The sequence below is a fragment of the Pleurodeles waltl genome, chromosome 6 (assembly GCF_031143425.1).
Source record: "Pleurodeles waltl isolate 20211129_DDA chromosome 6, aPleWal1.hap1.20221129, whole genome shotgun sequence".
Lineage (NCBI taxonomy): Eukaryota > Metazoa > Chordata > Amphibia > Caudata > Salamandridae > Pleurodeles > Pleurodeles waltl.
The window spans coordinates 23,841,854-23,860,880 of NC_090445.1; the positions used below are offsets into that span (position 1 = coordinate 23,841,854).

General features: G+C 53.0%; 1 protein-coding gene across 1 annotated transcript in view; it reads left to right on the forward strand.

The window, feature by feature from the left end:
- AIF1L (allograft inflammatory factor 1 like) overlaps positions 1–19,027 on the forward strand; it is a 70,921-nt gene that overhangs the window by 24,433 nt on the left and 27,461 nt on the right. The window contains exons 3-4 of the mRNA XM_069237074.1: positions 12,315–12,381; positions 18,576–18,617. Coding sequence (XP_069093175.1) covers positions 12,315–12,381; positions 18,576–18,617 — 109 coding nt within the window. The remainder of the gene's footprint in view (positions 1–12,314; positions 12,382–18,575; positions 18,618–19,027) is intronic.

Consider the following 19,027-nt stretch of genomic DNA (forward strand, 5'->3'; position numbering starts at 1 on the left):
GTGTGTTTCTTTTCAGTGACAGAAAGGTAACATACGAGTCCTGTGTGTGTGTGTGTGTGTGTGTGTGTGTGTGTATCTATGTGTGTATGTGTTTTTGTTTTCAGAGACAGAAAGGTAACATACCTGTCCTGTGTGTGTGTGTGTCTATGTGTGTGCGTGTTTTCAGAGACAGAAAGGTAACATACCTGTCCTGTGTGTGTGTATCTGTGTGTGTGTGTTTTTGTTTTCAGAGACAGAAAGGTAACATACCTGTCCTGTGTGTGTGTGTGTATCTGTGTGTGTGTGTGTGTGTGTGTTTGTTTTCAGAGATAGAAAGGTAACATACCTGTCCTGTGTGTATCTGTGTGTGTGTGTGTGTGTGTGTTTGTTTTCAGAGATAGAAAGGTAAGATACCTATCCTGTGTGTGTGTGTGTGTTTCTTTTCAGAGACAGAAAGGTAACGTACCTGTCCTGTGTGGTGTATGTTTGTGTGTGTGTGTGTCAGTGTGTGTGTGTGTATCTGTGTGTGTGTGTGTGTGGCTGTGTGTGTGTGTGTATCTGTGTGTGTCTCTGTGTGTGTGTGTGTGTGTGTGTATCTGTGTTTCTTTTCAAAGACAGAAAGGTAACATACCTGTCCTGTGTGTGTGCGTGTGTGTGTGTGTATCTGTGTGTGTGTGTGTGTGTTTCTTTTCAGGGATAGAAAGGTAACATACCTGTCCTGTGTGTGTGTTTGTGTGAGTGTGACCTCTCTCCTCACAGATTACAACAGCACAGACCTCTCTCCTCACATATTATAACAGCACAGACCTCCCTCCTCACACATTATAACAGCACAGACCTCTCTCCTCACACATTATAACAGCACAGACCTCCCTCCTCACACATTATAACAGCACAGACCTCCCTCCTCGCACATTATAACAGCACAGACCTCCCTCCTCGCACTTTATAACAGCACAGACCTCCCTCCTCGCACATTATAACAGCACAGACCTCTTTCCTCGCACATTATAACAGCACAGACCTCCCTCCTCGCACATTATAACAGCACAGGCCTCTTTCCTCACACATTATAACAGCACAGACCTCCCTCCTCACACATTATAACAGCACAGACCTCCCTCCTCACACATTATAACAGCACAGGCCTCTTTCCTCACACATTATAACAGCACAGGCCTCTTCCCTCACACATTATAACAGCACAGACCTCCCTCCTCACACATTATAACAGCACAGACCTCCCTCCTCGCACATTATAACAGCACAGGCCTCTTTCCTCACACATTATAACAGCACAGACCTCCCTCCTCACACATTATAACAGCACAGACCTCCCTCCTCACACATTATAACAGCACAGGCCTCTTTCCTCACACATTATAACAGCACAGGCCTCTTCCCTCACACATTATAACAGCACAGACCTCTCTCCCTACACATTATAACAGCACAGACCTCCCTCCTCACACATTATAACAGCACAGACCTCCCTCCTCACACATTGTAACAGCACAGACCTCTCTCCTCACACATTATAACAGCACAGGCCTCCCTCCTCACACATTATAACAGCACAGACCTCCCTCCTCGCATATTATAACAGCACAGACCTCTCTCCCTACACATTATAACAGCACAGACCTCCCTCCTCACACATTATAACAGCACAGACCTCCCTCCTCACACATTGTAACAGCACAGACCTCTCTCCTCACACATTATAACAGCACAGACCTCCCTCCTCGCATATTATAACAGCACAGACCTCTCTCCTCAGACATTATAACAGCACAGACCTCCCTCCTCACACATTATAACAGCACAGACCTCCCTCCTCACACATTATAACAGCACAGGCCTCTTTCCTCACACATTATAACAGCACAGGCCTCTTCCCTCACACATTATAACAGCACAGACCTCTCTCCCTACACATTATAACAGCACAGACCTCCCTCCTCACACATTGTAACAGCACAGACCTCCCTCTTCACACATTATAACAGCACAGGCCTCCCTCCTCACACATTGTAAAAGCACAGACCTCATTCCTCACACATTATAACAGCACAGACCTCTCTCCTCACACATTATAACACCACAGACCTCTCTCCTCACACATTATAACAGCACAGACTCTCTCCTCACACATTATAACACCACAGACCTCTCTCCTCACACATTGTAACAGCGCAGACTTCCCTCCTCACACATTATAACAGCACAGACCTCCTTCCTCATACATTATAACAGCACAGACCTCCCTCCTCACACATTATAACAGCACAGACCTCCTTCCTCACACATTATAACAGCACATACCTCCTTCCTCACACATTATAACAGCACAGACCTCCCTCCTCACACATTATAACAGCACAGGCCTCCCTCCTCACACATTATAACAGCACAGACCTCTCTCCTCACACATTGTAACAGCACAGACCTCCCTCCTCACACATTATAACAGCACAGACCTCTCTCCTTACACATTATAACAGCACAGACCTCCCTCCTCACACATTATAACAGCACAGACCTCCCTCCTCACACATTGTAACAGCACAGACCTCTCTCCTCACACATTATATCAGCACAGGCCTCCCTCCTCACACATTATAACAGCACAGACCCCCCTCCTCACACATTATAACAGCACAGACCTCCCTCCTCGCACATTATAACAGCACAGACCTCCCTCCTCGCACTTTATAACAGCACAGGCCTCTTTCCTCACACATTATAACAGCACAGACCTCTTTCCTCACACATTATAACAGCACAGACCTCTTTCCTCACACATTATGGCATGGGCAGTGAAGGTACTCTCCCATTAAATGTACTGCAGCAGTGCTGAGAAGTGACGGTGCTCTCCCACTATAAGTATGGCACTTGTACTAAGAAGTGCAGGTATTCTCCATTTTAAATTAAACTGTAGCTACTCAGTAACTGTGAGTACCTGCCCAATTAAAGCACCTCATAGAACTACCCTCCCTCCTGCACCCCAATTGCAAGAAAGATAGACTCCATCAGGCGATAGAGAGGCTTCAGCCCAAAAGCAAGTACAGATCGTGCCACAGGCCAATGAACAAGCCCATGTGACCACTACGCCCATGGTGTGGCTCTTCAAGGCCACTGACAACTACCCAGAAATCAATCAATCAATCTATCTATCTATCTATCTATCTATCTATCTATCTATCTATCTATCTATCTATCTATCTATATATCTATCTATCTATTGATTGCGCTACCTGTCTAGAAATCCACTGAGAGGTATGACTCTGATCACAACAGACAGGCCTCGTGTTATGTTCTGTTATCTTGTGTTATGTTTACTTGCAGAGCACACAATCCATCCGGGAACACACCTTGGTGCTAATAAGATGGGGCTGTGCTGCCATGCCTGGGTGCTGGGTAAAGAGACAGGTCTTCAGTTCCTTGCCAATTCAAGAACTTAGGAAGAAGCTCTGATGTGTAGGGGGCTGGTCCTTCCAGGCTTTAAGAGCGAGGATGGATCTGGTTATGCTTATGCGGGGGATGTGTGCCAGCAGCAGGCCAGCCAGCAATGGCTTCTTTCAAAAATGGATGCTGCTATTGACTTAGGAGGGACCCCAGCTTTTGCACGGCTTTGCATGTGCATTTGAGGAGTTTGAAGAGACTAAGGCCCTCATTCCAACCCTGGCGGTCTATGACCGCCAGGGTGGAGGGCAAAGGAAGCACCGCATGGGGATTCCGACCCCCTTCCCGCCAGCCTGTTTCTGGCGGTTTACACTGCCAGAACCAGGATGGCGGGAATGGGTGTTGTGGGGCCCCTGGGGGCCCCTGCACTGCCCATGCCACTGGCATGGGCAGTGCAGGGGCCCCCTAACAGGGCCCCATGAAGATTTTCACTGTCTGCTTTGCAGACAGTGAAAATCGCGACGGGTGCTACTGCACCCGTCGCACCCCTGCAACACCGCCGGCTCCATTCGGAGCCGGCTTCTATGTTGCAGGGGCTTTCCCACTGGGCCGGCGGGCGGCCTTTTGGCGGTCGCCCGCCGGCCCAGCGGGAAAGCCAGAATGGCATTCGCGGGCTCCTGACCGCGGAGCGGCCATTTGGCGGTGACCGCATGGCGGGCGGCGACTGCCGCCCGCCGCGGTCAGAATGACCGCCTAAGTTCATGAACAGGGAGTCAGTGGAGGTCTCTGAGATATGAAGTGATGCGTGTGAGAGGTGGGAGCCTGCGTGTGAGTCTAGCTGCTGTATTTGGATAGTCTGAAGTGTTCTGGTCAGGTGGGCGATGATGCTCACATAGAGCGCATTGCCATAGTCCAGGCGGCTGGTGAGGAAGGCCTGGAGCCAGAGGTGGTCTCTGAGATATGAGGTGATGTGTGTGAGAGGTGGGAGCCTGCGTGTGAGTCTAGCTGCTGTATTTGGATTGTCTGAAGTGTTCTGGTCGGGTGGGCGATGCTGCCAACACAGAGCGCATTGACATTGAGCGCATTGCCGTAATCGAGGCTACTGGTGATGAGGGCCTGTAGCCAGAGGCGGTCTTTGAGATATGAAGTGATGCTTGTGAGAGGTGGGAGCCTGCGTGTGAGTCTAGCTGCTGTATTTGGATTGTCTGAAGTGTTCTGGTCGGGTGGGCGATGCTGCCGACATAGAGCGCATTGCCGTGGTCCAGGTGGCTGGTGATGAGGGCCTGGAGCCAGAGGCGGTCTCCGAGATATGAAGTGATGCGTGTGAGGGGTGGGAGCCTGCGTGTGAGTCTAGCTGCAGTATTTGGATTGTCTGAAGTGTTCTGGTCGGGTGGGCGATGATACCGACATAGAGCGCATTGCCATAGTCCAGGTGGCTGGTGATGAGGGCCTGGGTGATGGTTCTGCAGGTGACGACTGGGAGCCATTAGAAGATTTTTCTGAGGTACAGTAATGCAATGCGCCCGAGGTAGCTGGCATCTTGTATGGAGCAGGGACCATATGACAGTGTCTCTTAGGATAGGACACTCTGTCATTGAGAGGGAACATGTGGCACCGCCCGGCACGGCAGGATATCCTGTGGCACTGCCCATGGGACAGGTCATCCTTTCAGCCAACAGGACCTCCAGATCCACCTGACCGCAGTGGGCACGTCTGTATAACACGTGTGCAGACCACAGCATCATATGTAGACACTCGCTTGTGATGCAGGGGTGGCCAGGCTCTGCGCCCCCTAACAATCCCTGCTTCCCCTTAACGTTCCCTGCTTCCACTAACACTCCCTGCTTCCCCTAACACTCCCTGGTTCTACTAACGCTCCCTGCTTCTACTAACACTCCCTGCTTCCTAAAGCACTCCCTGCTTCTACTAACACTCCCTGCTTCCACTAACACTCCCTGCTTCCCCTAGCACTCCCTGCTTTCCCAAGCTCTCCCTGGTTCCACTAGCGCTCCCTGCTTCCCTAACACTCCCTGCTTCCCCTTGCACTCCCTGCTTCCCCTAACTCCACTGCCTCCCCTAACACTCCCTGGTTCAACTAACACTTCCTGCTTCCACTAACACTCCCTGCTTCCACTAGCACTCCCTGCATCCCCTCGCACTCCCTGCTTCTACTAATTCCTGATTCCCCTTGCACTCTCTGCATTCCCTAACTCTCCTACATCCATTAGCACTTGTTGCCTCTCTTAGCATTCTCTGCTTCCCCCAGCAGTCCCTGTTTCTCTTAACACCCCTGCATTCCTTACTTCCCCAGCAGGCCCTGGTTCCCTAGCATCCCTTACTTCCCCAGCAGGCCTTGGTTCCCTCAGCAATCCTTACTTCCCCAGCAGGCCTTGGTTCCCTAGCATGCCTTACTTCCCCTGCAGGCCTTGGTCCCCCTAGCAATCCTTACTTGCCCAGCAATCCTTACTTGCCCAGCAGGCCTTGGTTCCCCCAGAAATCCTTACTTCCCCAGCAGGCCTTGGTTCCCCTTGCATCCCTTACTTCCCCAGCAGGCCTTGGTTCCTTAGCAATCCTTACTTCCCCAGCAGGCCTTGGTCCCCTAGCATTCCTTACTTCCCCAGCAGGCCTTGGTTCCCCTCGCATTCCTTACTGCCCCATCAGGCCTTGGTCCCCCAGCAATCCTTACTTCCCCAGCAGGCCTTGGTCCCCTAGCATTCCTTACTTCCCCAGCAGGCCTTGGTCCCCTAGCATTCCTTAATTCCCCAGCAGGGCTTGGTTCCCCCGGCATTCCTTACTTCCCCAGCAGGCCTTGGTCCCTTATGTAGGAGGCTGGCCTGGCTTATAGTGGGTACCTTGTGGTACTTAAACCCTGTGCCAGGTCCAGTTATCCCGTATTAGTAGAATAGAGGTGTTTCTAGCAGCTTAGGCTGAACTAGGAGACATGCAAAGCTCCTACTATACCACTTATATCATATAGCACAATATCATAAGAAAACACAATACTCAGAGTTACTAAAAATAAAGGTACTTTATTTTTATGACAATGTGCCAAAAGTATCTAAGTGAGTACCCTCAGTTAGAAGGTAAGTAATATACACAAGTTATATGTACACAAACCCAAAACAGGTAAGTAACAGTAAGAAACGTAGCGCAAACAATGTAGAATCACAAAAGGATGCAATTGGTAGACATAGGCCTAGGGGCAACACAAACCATATACTCCAAAAGTGGAATGCGAATCACGAATGGACCCCAGGCCTATGGGAGATTGTAGAGGGTCACTGGGACTGTGAGAAAACAGTAAGGGTGTCCAAAATACCCCTGCCCAAGACCCTAGAACTTAGGAGTAAAGTTACCCTACTACCCCAGAAAGACACAATAGTCATGATAGGGGGATTCTGCAAGAACCACAAGCACCAGCAAAACACTGAAGACGGATTCCTGGACGTGAGGACCTGCAATGCAAGGGGACTAAGTCCAAGAGTCGCAATAGTGTCCAGGGGGGCAGGAGCCCAGGAAACCCCGGATGAAGGTGCAAAAGGGCTGCCTCCGGGTGGAAGAAGCCGAAGATTCTGCAACAACGAAAAGGGCTAGGAACTTCTCCTTTGGATGGAAGACGTCCCACGGCGTGCTGGGTGTTGCAGAAGTGTTTCCACGCAGAAATAACGCAAACAAGCCTTGCTAGCTGCAAGGGTCGCAGTAGAGGTTTTTGGGTGCTGCTGGGGACCAGGAAGGACCAGGATGTCGCCCCTTGGAGGAGGAAACAGGGGGGGCGCTCAGCCACTCAGAGAGCCCTTGCAGAAGCAGGCAGCACCCGCAGAAGTACCGGAGCAGGCACTTAAAAGATTTGTGAACCGGAGTCACAAAAGGAGGGTCCCATGACATCGGAGTCCAACTCAGAGGGTTGAGCACTGCAGGACGGAGTGCTGAGGACCCAGGCTAGGCTGTGCACAAAGGAATCCTTGGAGAAGTGCACAGAAGCCGGAGCAGCTGCAAATGACACAGTACACAGGTTTGCTGTCTGGTGTGGGGAGGCAAGGACTTACCTCCACCAAACTTGGACTGAAGGATCACTGGACTGTGGGGGTCACTTGGATCTAGCTCCTGTGTTCCAGGGACCACGCTCGTCAGGATGAGAGGGGACCCAGAGGACCGGTGATGCAGTCTTTTAGTGCCTGCGTTAGCAGGGGGAAGATTCCGTCGACCCACAGGAGATTTCTTCTTGGCTTCCAGTGCAGGGTGAAGGCAGACAGCCCTCAGAGCATGCACCACCAGGAAACAGTCGAGAAAGCCGGCAGAATGAGGCGCTACAATGTTGCTGGTAGTCGTCTTGCTACTTTGTTGCGGTTTTGCAGGCGTCCTGGAGCAGTCAGCGTTCGATCCTTGGCAGAAGTCGAAGAGGGAAGTGCAGAGGAACTCTGGTGAGCTCTTGCATTCGTTATCTGAAGAATACCCCAGAAGGAGAGACCCTAAATAGCCAGAAAAGGAGGTTTGGCTACCAAGAAAGGAGGTTTGGCTACCAAGAGAGGTAAGAGCCTATCAGAGGGGGTCTCTGACGTCACCTGCTGGCACTGGCCACTCAGAGCAGTCCAGTGTGCCCCCAACACCTCTGAATCCAAGATGGCAGAGGTCTGGGACACACTGGACGAGCTCTGAGCACCTCCCCTGGGAGGTACTGGTCAGGGGAGTGGTCTCTCTCCTTTCCTTTGTCCAGTTTCGTGCCAGAGCAGGGCTGGGGGATCCCGGAACCGGTGTAGACTGGCTTATGCAGAGATGGGCACCATCTGTGCCCATCAAAGCATTTCCAGAGGCTGGGGGAGGCTACTCCTCCCCAGCCCTTCACACCTATTTCCAAAGGTGAGTGTAACACCCTCTCTCAGAGGAAATCCTTTGTACTGCCTTCCTGGGCCGGGGCTGCCCAGACCCCAGGAGGGCAGAATCCTGTCTGAGGGGTTGGCAGCAACAGCAGCTGCAGTGGAAACCCCGGAAAGGCAGTTTGGCAGTACCCGGGTTCTGTGCTAGAGACCCGGGGGATCATGGAATTGTCCCCCCAATAGCAGAATGGTATTGGGGTGACAATTCCATGATCTTAGACATGTTACATGGCCATGTTCGGAGTTACCATGGTGACGCTACACATAGATAGAGACCTATGTGTAGTGCACACGTGTAATGGTGTCCCCACACTCACAAATTTCGGGGAATTTGCCCTGAACGATTTGGGGGCACCTTGGCTAGTGCCAGGGTGCCCACACACTAAGTAACTTGGCACCTAACCTTCACCAAGTGAGGGTTAGACATATATGTGACTTATCAGTTACTTATGTGCAGTGAAAAATGGCTGTGAAATAACGCGGACGTTATTTCACTCAGGCTGCAGTGGCAGTCCTGTGTAAGAATTGTCTGAGCTCCCTATGGGTGGCAAAAGAAATGCTGTAGCCCATAGGGATCTCCTGGAACCCCAATACCCTGGGTACCTAGGTACCATATACAAGGGAATTATATGGGTGTACCAGTGTGCCAATGAGAATTGGTAAAATTCGTCACTAGCCTGCAGTGACAATTTTAGAAAGCAGAGAGAGCATAAACACTGAGGTTCTGGTTAGCAGAGCCTCAGGGATACAGTTAGGCATCACACAGGGAACACATACAGGCCACAAACCTATGAGCACTGGGGTCCTGGCTAGCAGGATCCCAGTGACACATATCAAACACACTGACAACATAGGGTTTTCACTATGAGCACTGGGCCCTGGCTAGCAGGATACCAGTGAGACAGTGAAAACACCCTGACATATACTCACAAACAGGTCAAAAGTGGGGGTAACAAGGCTAGAAAGAGGCTACCTTCCTACACCCTAGCATTCTTTACTTCCACAGCAGGCCCTGGTTCCCTAGCATCCCTTACTTCCCCAGCAGGCCTTGGTTCCCCCAGTACTCCTTACTTCCCAAGCAGGTCATGGTCCCCCTAGCAATCCTGCAATCTTTACTTCCCCAGCAGTCCTTGGTCTCCCTAGCAATCCTGCACCCCTTAGCTCCCCACCAGGCCTTGGTCCCCCTAGCATTCCTTACTTCCCCAGCAGGCCTTCTTCCCCCTAGCAATCCTTACTTCCCCAGCGCTCCCTGCTTCCTCCAGCACCCCTGGTCTCCTAGCACCCTTTGTCTCGCCCCTGATGCTGCCAGCAGCCGGTGCCACCCTCTGCCCCCCAGTGCCCTTTGCTTCCCCGTCCATCTCTCATGTGCCCCCATCCCTGCTCCCTCAGCACGCCTTGTTTTGCCCCAGATGCTGCTGATGCTGCTAGAAGCGGGTTCCCCCTTAACACCCCAAGCATCCTTCCTTCCCCCACTCATCCCTTGTCTCTACCATCCCCTACTTCCCCCAATAACCTCTGACCCTGCCCCCACCCCCGCCAACACACACACCCAGGAGCCTCTCCTCACCCCCAGATATCTGTCCTGCTGGTTCTCCTGGCACAGCCGGTGCCCGTCTCCCTACCCCGCAAGCTCCCCTCGATCCACCTGCTCCCCCCCCCTCTTCCCCGCCCACCCCCCAAATCCCCAACTCCCCCCGCCGACCCCCCGCGCACCCCAGCTTCCCCACCACCCCCAGAATGTGACGAGTCTCCCACATAACACAGATATTCTTTGGCCTTGGACTGAATGGGGAACCTCTTGAAGGGTTGGGAGCCCACTGGAAGACTCCCCCCCCCCCTTGAGCTGCAGGGCCCTGTGTTACGCCCCTGGCTTGCCCCAGCCCCCCTCCTTGCTTGCCCCAGTGCCCCTGCTGCTCTCACCCTGCACGTGACCCTGGTATCTAGCATCTTGCACTGGGGCTTTGGAAGGACCCATTCCCCGCGTGCCTGGGATACCACAGGGCCTGGGCAGCTGCCAGGGGCCATATATGGCAAAGTGTGGCCGTCTCCCAGGCGGAGGGGGCCGGGGAGGGGCGCAGGGGGCTCTCCCGGGAGACCCTGGGCGCCCCGGGCGTGGCTCGTCGAAGGCACCTGGCTCACCCATGCCTGGGCGTTTGTTGTTATAGGAGGTGGGGTGCCAAGCTGTCCTGGCCCGATGGCAGACTGTGGTGTACACCGCGTCCTGTGCCAGCCGCCTCCAACTCCACACACACACCTTTACCTGCAAAAGAAACGCAGGGACCAACCCGCTGCTCATCCCCACCGAGTGAGGGTCTAACGCTTCCCAGGCAGAGGCCCTGCACAGAGGCCTCAGAACCAGGGTCCTCGATATCTGCGGTGCAGCAGGCGCAGCGGCACCGGGGCCCTCACAACACCTTTTCCTGCAGAAGGAAACGCAGGCACCAACCTGCTGCCCTTCCCCACCGATGGAGGGTCTAACGCTTCCCAGGTGCCCTGCAAAGAGGCCGCAGATCGAGGGCCTCGAGATCTGTGGTGCAGCAGGTGCATTGGCACCAGCACCCAGTGGCTCGAGGGGGGCCTTTACTTCTGATTGGTGCTTTATTTTACTTCCTAACAACTGGGGGCATTTTATTTGCTTGCACTGGGGCTCGTGACGTTCGTGCTGCACTATCGCTCTAAACCTGCATTTATTGAACAGTTGGGGCTTCAGAGAGCGCTGCAAGCATGAAGGGTGGGATCTCCCCGCTATACTGGCACCTGGTGGGGGAGGGCTGGGAGGAGGGAGTCTCCCTGAACCCACACGGTCTTCTGTCTTCCAGATATGGATCCCCCACCTCCAGCAGTGGTTTGCAAATGCTGAGAAAGGGTTCGGTTTTTGAACGGGAATTAGTGTTGCACAGGTGCATTCTGGGTGAATAAATTATATAAACAGCAGGATCGGGCTGGACAAAAAATAGGCCCGGGCATCAAAATAAAAGTGGCCCACGTTAGCCAATCTTACGGCTAAAAAAGTGGCCCTCATTTGCATATCTGGCCACTTTTGAACTTGTAAAAACATTCCCTGTTAGTGTTTTGTAAACTGTGGAATATTGCAGTGATCTGAGCTTGCCGGGAGCAATGTTTGGGGTTATATCAGGGAAATAAACAGTAAAAACTGGTCCACCTGGCCATGAAACAGGCCCCAAAGGGTTAACAACCCAACCGCACACTGACCTGTCAGACCAGCCCACGGGGCACTGCCTGGCTGCCCATAGGTAGGTCCACTGGAATTATGCGGCAGGAGAGGGCCAAATCATGCGGCAGGTTGAGTAAATTGTGTGGCAAAAAGCCAAATTATGCAGCATAATGCCGCACATTCTGTTATGGTATTCTTCCATTATTTTGTCATCTTATGCCACGCGCGCAAGCGCTCTGGCCTGTTGTGATCTAGTGACCTTGGTACATGGATAATTGCACTTTCGCCAATACTTTTGACTGCCAGGGAACTTCTTTTTCCTTTTGTGTCTCTCCTTCGAGTTCACACTCAAGGCGGCCGTGGCGCTTTGAATCGGCTCGCTTATGTCAACTGTTTTACTTTTTATTTTCAATTTATGTGGCAAGAGAAGTCCAGTTAGGAATTTACAACGCTAATGCTTGATAAACTTTTTGACACTGTGTGGGCATTGTTTGCTTCTCCTTAGTTTCAGTTTAACACACAAACATAGCAATAAGCAACAGAAATGTAACTAATGAACCTTTGCAAAGGGCCTTCCACTGCGCCGCAACCCCTGCTGCTGCATTTTTAGTAACTTTTGAACCGGTTGAGCTAGAAACTATTTTTTTTGTTAAAATCTGCAGATTATGTGCGAAAATATTAATTATGTGGCAAATGCGCCAAATCCACAATTATGCAGAAATCGCCGCAGCCACACAATCGCGTAATTCCAGTGGCCCCGAGTATAGGCCAGACCGACCCTGGGAAATAGGGCTGTGATCTTACTCCTAGTGTCTGCTGGGCAGTGTGTTGTTGTGACATGACCACATTGTTGAAACCATATTTTATTTGTTTGCATCTAGGAGTTTCTTAATGATGAGAAATACAACGACGAAGAGGACCTGGAGGAGAAGCTGGTGTCCTTCCGAAGTAAGCCTAGTAATATTGTGAATACTCAGAGTTTAAGATTAGGGATAGGGTTGATTTGAGTTTAGGGCTAGGATTGGGAATGGGGCAGTGTTTAGGATACTTCTAGTCTTAGGTTAAAGATTAGAGTTGAGTTGGTTTAAGATTAGGGCTAGGGTTGGGGATGGAGTAGTGTTTAGGATACTTCTAGTGTTAGGTTAAAGATTAGAGTTGAGTTGGTTTTAGATTAGGGATAGGGTTGATTTGAGTTTAGGGCTAGGATTGGGAATGGGGCTGTGTTTAGGATACTTCTAGTCTTAGGTTAAAGATTAGAGTTGAGTTGATTTAAGATTAGGGCTAGGGTTGGGCGTGGAGTAGTGTTTAGGATACTTCTAGTTTTAGGTTAAAGATTAGAGTTGAGTTGATTTAAGATTAGGGCTAGGGTTGGGCGTGGAGTAGTGTTTAGGATACTTCTAGTCTTAGGTTAAAGATTAGAGTTGAGTTGGTTTTAGATTAGGGCTAGGGTTGGGGATGGAGTAGTGTTTAGGATACTTCTAGTGTTAGGTTAAAGATTAGAGTTGAGTTGGTTTAAGATTAGGGCTAGGTTTGGGGATGGAGTAGTGTTTAGGATACTTCTAGTTTTAGGTTAAGGATTAGGGTTGAGTTGGCTGTAGATTAGGGCTTGGTTTGTGGGTGGATTAGTGGTTAGGGACTGGGACGTGTTTGTTTTAGTTTTAGGTTTAAGATTAGGGTGGAGGTTAGGATTAGGGGTCGGTTTCGGGTTAGGGTTTGACGCACAGCAGTGGTTAGAGATAGCTTTAGTCTCAGCTTTAAAATTACGGAAGAGGTTAGGATTAGGGGTCGGTTTCGGGTTAGGGGTTGACACACAGCAGTGGTTAGTTAGCTTTAGTCTCAGGTTTAAGATTACGGTGTAGGTTAGAAGTAGGGGTTGGTTTCGGGTTAGGGTTTGACGCACAGCAGTGGTTAGAGATAGCTGTAGTCTGAGGTTTAAGATTAGGGTAGAGATTAGGATTAGGGGTCGGTTTCGGGTTAGGGTTTGACACACAGCAGTGGTTAGTTAGCTTTAGTCTCAGGTTTAAGATTACGGTGTAGGTTAGAAGTAGGGGTTGGTTTCGGGTTAGGGTTTGACACACAGCAGTGGTTAGAGATAGCTGTAGTCTGAGGTTTAAGATTAGGTTAGAGGTTAGGATTAGGGGTCGGTTTCGGGTTAGGGTTTGACGCACAGCAGTGGTTAGAGATAGCTGTAGTCTGAGGTTTAAGATTAGGGTAGAGGTTAGGATTAGGGGTCGGTTTCGGGTTAGGGTTTGACGCACAGCAGTGGTTAGAGATAGCTGTAGTCTGAGGTTTAAGATTAGGGTAGAGGTTAGGATTAGGGGTCGGTTTCGGGTTAGGGTTTGACGCACAGCAGTGGTTAGAGATAGCTGTAGTCTCAGGTTTAAGATTAGGATAGAGGTTAGGATTAGGGGTCGGTTTCGGGTTAGGGTTTGACGCACAGCAGTGGTTAGAGATAGCTGTAGTCTGAGGTTTAAGATTAGGGTAGAGGTTAGGATTAGGGGTCGGTTTCGGGTTAGGGTTTGACGCACAGCAGTGGTTAGAGATAGCTGTAGTCTGAGGTTTAAGATTAGGTTAGAGGTTAGGATTAGGGGTCGGTTTCGGGTTAGGGGTTGACGCACAGCAGTGGTTAGAGATAGCTTTAGTCTCAGGTTTAAGATTACGGTGTAGGTTAGAAGTAGGGGTCGGTTTCGGGTTAGGGTTTGACGCCCAGCAGTGGTTAGTTAGCTGTAGTCTCAGGTTTAAGATTACGGTGGAGGTTAGGATTAGAGGCCCAGAGCATCCTCTGTGGGCACCAGCCTGCCCTCCGTGCCTGGGCAGCACACAGACCTTTCTTTAATTCACAGGGGCCTAGTTTGGTTAGTAAGACTCCTCCCTCCCCCGAACCTACACCCCTGCTGATATATACCTGACCACGCCTCTTCGTGCGCGGTTCTATGGTACCCACGTGGCACCTCCTCTGTAAAGCTGGTCGGCTGGCACTCGAGGCTGTGTGTGACCCCCGCTGCCCAGACAGGCAGGTTTTGCCCTCAAACACACCCCTGGTGCCAGAAAGTTCTGAAAAGCCTGTAATGGGTGAAGATATCTCCACATGGCCTTGTTTGTCCTTGGCCAAGTCGTGGCCATGCCAGGACACTAGTGGCAGAAGAGAGTCTGCCTCCCCTCCCCTGGGCTGGTACCCTCCTGTGCCCAGCGGGTGCTGGCGATGCCCCTGTACTATTTCCCTGTTGGGGGGTTATAGTTTGTTGCTAAATCAGGGTTGCTTCCCTTGCCAGCTGACCCTTCAGCTTCAGACGTTGGCGAGGCCAGCTTCTCGAGCCAGCCACGACAGACAGACGGGGATCCAGGGTATCCTCTGCCCCTTTCTATGCGCCCCAGACACTGGCAAGGCCTTGTCCCTACACCCGCCTTCCTTGGCAGGCAGGCGGACATGGGCAGCTTTCCCTGCTCGTCTTCTTTGTGCCTTTGGCATTGGTGGGACCAGGTGCCCGAGCCAGTCGTTCTTGGCAGGCAACAACTTTTTGTACGGAGTCCGGGGTCCTCTCCTGCCCTCCGGGCGCGGTGCCCACTGGAAGTGCTTTCGTTGAACACTGGGCCCTCTGCAAACTTCAGTGGTGGTGGGAAGTTAAGCAGGGTCCCAGGAGACCCACTGAGTGTCCCCCCACCCCCTTGCTGTGCCCCCAGCTGAACACAGTGCGGGCATTGTATGCCAGCTCCGGCCCCAGAGGCCCCCCCCTCCCACTCGACGCAAGGAAAAGCGCTGACAGCTTGTGGCAGCCTCCCCCGGCTGCTGAAGTGGGCATCTGTGAGGGGGCATCGGGGGTCACTCGAAGTTTGTCTTGGGCCAGGGCATGAGTGAAATCACTAATTCCGATGCCACGTGGACTCGGAGGTCGCATCATTCCTTTCAGGGCAGGAGAGGGTGGGCGGAAAGTCACGGCGTCAGCTGGGTGTAGAGCCAATGACCTAACATAGCGCCACAGACCAGTGAACTACCCTTAGGCGCTTGGAAGGATTTCTGCTTGGATTGCAGGCAAAATGGTCCGAACCCAGAGCACTGGAGACGGAGGTTCTCAACAGCACTGCCCACCGGTGCCAGCTACCAGTGCTGGCCTCCTTTATAAGAGTCTCAAACTGCCCACCTCTGCCAGCTTCTCACGCTCACCATGCAAGCTCCTCGTGCTGCTTACAATACGCCACTCACACTGCCCAGCAACGCCAGCCCCTACCCTGCCCAACAACGCCAGTCCTACCCTGCCCAACGTCAGCTCCTACCCTGCCCAACAACTCCACCCCCTAACCAGCCTAACAACACCAGCCCCTACCCTGGCCAACAACGCCAGACCCTACCCTGCGTAACAACAGCAGCCCCTACCCTGCCCAACAACGGCATCCCCTACCCTGCCCAACAACTCCACCCCCTAACCAGCCTAACAACGCCAGCCCCTACCCTGCCCAACAATGCCAGCCCCTACCCTGCCCAACCACAGCAACCCTACCCTGCCCAACAACACCAGCCCCTACCATGCCCAACAACAGCAGCCCTACCCTGCCCAACAACACCAGCCCCTACCCTGCCCAACAACAGCAGTCCCTACCCTGCCCAACAACACCATCCCCTACCCTGCCCAACAACGCCAGCCCCTGCCCTGCCCAACCACAGCAACCCTACCCTGCCCAACACCAGCCCCTACCCTGCCCAACCACAGCAACCCTACCCTGCCCAACAACACCAGCCCCTACCCTGCCCAACAACAGCAGCCCCTATCCTGCTCAACAACGACAGCAGCCCCTACCCTGCCCAACAACGCCAACCCCTATCCTGCCCAACAACGCCAGACCCTACCCTGCCCATCAACGCCAGCCCCTACCCTGTCCAACCACAGCAGCCCCTACCCTGTCCAACCACTGCAGCCCCTATCCTGCTCAACAACGACAGCAGCCCCTACCCTGCCCAACAACGCCAACCCCTATCCTGCCCAACAACGCCAGACCCTACCCTGCCCAGCAACGCCAGCGCCTACCCTGTCCAACCACAGCAGCCCCTACCCTGCTCAACAACGACAGCAGCCCCTACCCTGCCCAGCAACAACAGCCCCTACCCTGTCCAACCACAGCAGCCCCTACTCTGCCCAACAAGGACAGCTCCTTTCCCTGCCCAACAACGCCAGCCCTACCCTGCCCAACAACACCAGCCCCTACCCTGACCAACAACGCCAGCCCCTACCCTGCCCATCAACGCCAGCCCTACCCTGCCCATCAACGCCAGCCCTACCCTGGCCAACAACGTCAGCTCCTACCCTGCCCAACAACTCCACCCCCTAACCAGCCTAACAACACCAGCATCTACCCTGCGTAACAACGCCAGCCCTACCCTGCCCAACAACAGCAGCCCTACCCTGCCCAACAACGCCAGCCCCTACCCTGCCCAACAACGGCAGCCCCTACCCTACCCAACAACAGCAGCCCTACCCTGGCCAACAACGGCAGCCCCTACCCTGCCCAACAACGCCAGCCCTACCCTGCCCAACAACGCCAGTCCTACCCTGCCCAACATCAGCTCATACCCTGCCCAACAACTCCACCCCCTAACCAGCCTAACAACACCATCCCCTACCCTGGCCAACAACGCCAGCCCCTACCCTGCGTAACAACAGCAGCCCCTACCCTGCCCAACAACGGCAGCCCCTACCCTGCCCAACAACGGCATCCCCTACCCTGCCCAACAACTCCACCCCTAACCAGCCTAACAACGCCAGCCCCTACCCTGCCCAACAATGCCAGCCCCTACCCTGCCCAACCACAGCAACCCTACCCTGCCCAACAACACCAGCCCCTACCCTGCACAACAACAGCAGCCCTACCCTGCCCAACAACACCAGCCCCTACCCTGCCGAACAACAGCAGTCCCTACCCTGCCCAACAACACCATCCCCTACCCTGCCCAACAACGCCAGCCCCTGCCCTGCCCAACCACAGCAACCCAACCCAACACCAGCCCCTACCCTGCCCAACAACAGCAGCCCCGACTCTGCCCAACAACACCAGCCCCTACCCTGCGTAACAACGCCAGCCCCTACCCTGCCCAACCACAACAGCCCCTACCCTGCCCAACAACGCCAGTCCCTACCCTGCCCAACAACGCCAGCCCCTACCCTGCCCAACAACGCCAGCCCCGACACTAAGAATCGATGTCAGCTCCTCACACTGCCCACTAGTACCCGCTCCTCACACTGCCCAAAAGCAGAGCACTGCACACTAGTTCCATTTCCTCACCCTGCCCACCAGTGATAGCTCCTCACACTGCCCACCAGTGCCTGCTCACATTTCTACCAGTGCCAGCTCCTCAAACTGCCCACCAGTGCCTGCTCACATTTCTACCAGTGCCAGCTCCTCACACTGCCCACCAGTGCTAGCTCCTCATACTGCCCACCAGTGCTAGCTCCTCATACTGCCCACCAGTGCTAGCTCCTCACATTGCTACCAGGGCCAGCTCCTCACACTGCCCACCAGTGCCTGCTCCTCACATTGCTACCAATGCCAGCTCCTCATACTGCCCACCAGTGCTAGCTCCTCCTACTTCCCACCAGTTCCAGCTCCTTACACTCCCTGCCATTGCCAGCTTCTCACATTGCTACCCATGCCAGCTTCTCACCTTGTTACCCGTGCCAGCTTCTCACATTGCTACCCATGCCAGCTTCTCACATTGCTACCAGTGTGCCAGCTTCTCACATTGCCACCCATGCCAGCTTCTCACATTGCTACCCATGCCAGCTTCTCACATTGCTACCCATGCCAGGTTCTCACATTGCTACCCGTGCCAGCTCCTCACATTGCTGCTTGTGCCATCCTCTCATGCTCCTCACCAGTGTCAGCTGCAAATAGCCCACTTTAGTACAACAAAAGGCCATTACAATACCCGTTGTATGCCTTCTCCCCTCTAAATAAAAAAATCCATATGATTCTGGTAATTGCAGCTCTGAGCTCTAGTTCTCACAATGAGGCAACACGCTTCTCGGGGAGAAGTGGGCAGGGGTGGCCAGGGTGTAAATCGCAGGTATTTCTAATGTATGACAAATGTGAGTCAAGTGCCACCCTCCAGACCTCCCCAGACAACCTAACAGTTTTTTCTTTTTGCTTTCCAGAAAAATACATCGACTTTGACCTGAACGATCAGGGCGAGATAGGTGAGTCTGTTTGCCTCTAGGGGCATTGACCCCGGGTCACCTGGGAGGGGGCGGGGGGTATTTGCACATTGTGAAAGTGGACATGAGGCAAATCTGCTTCCCTTTATCTGGAGTTAAAAACTCCTCGGATACCAGGATTTGGGGCGAGGGGGGACAACTCGCCGTCCTCATTTACACCAAAGGGACGTGGCTTCTAACTTCAGAATCCCCTTGCCCCTTTTTGGCCGTCCTCTGCTTCCCTCTGGTGTGGGGTGTGCCAGTCTCAGAGGACCCATCTTCTACTCCTGCTGGGCGTCTGTGCCAACCAGTAAATGCACAGATAGGTTTGGACTCCGGGAAGCGGATGGGTTGAATCATCCTTACTCCCAAAATACCACTTTACCCATGAAGAGAGCATGATAGTGTAATGG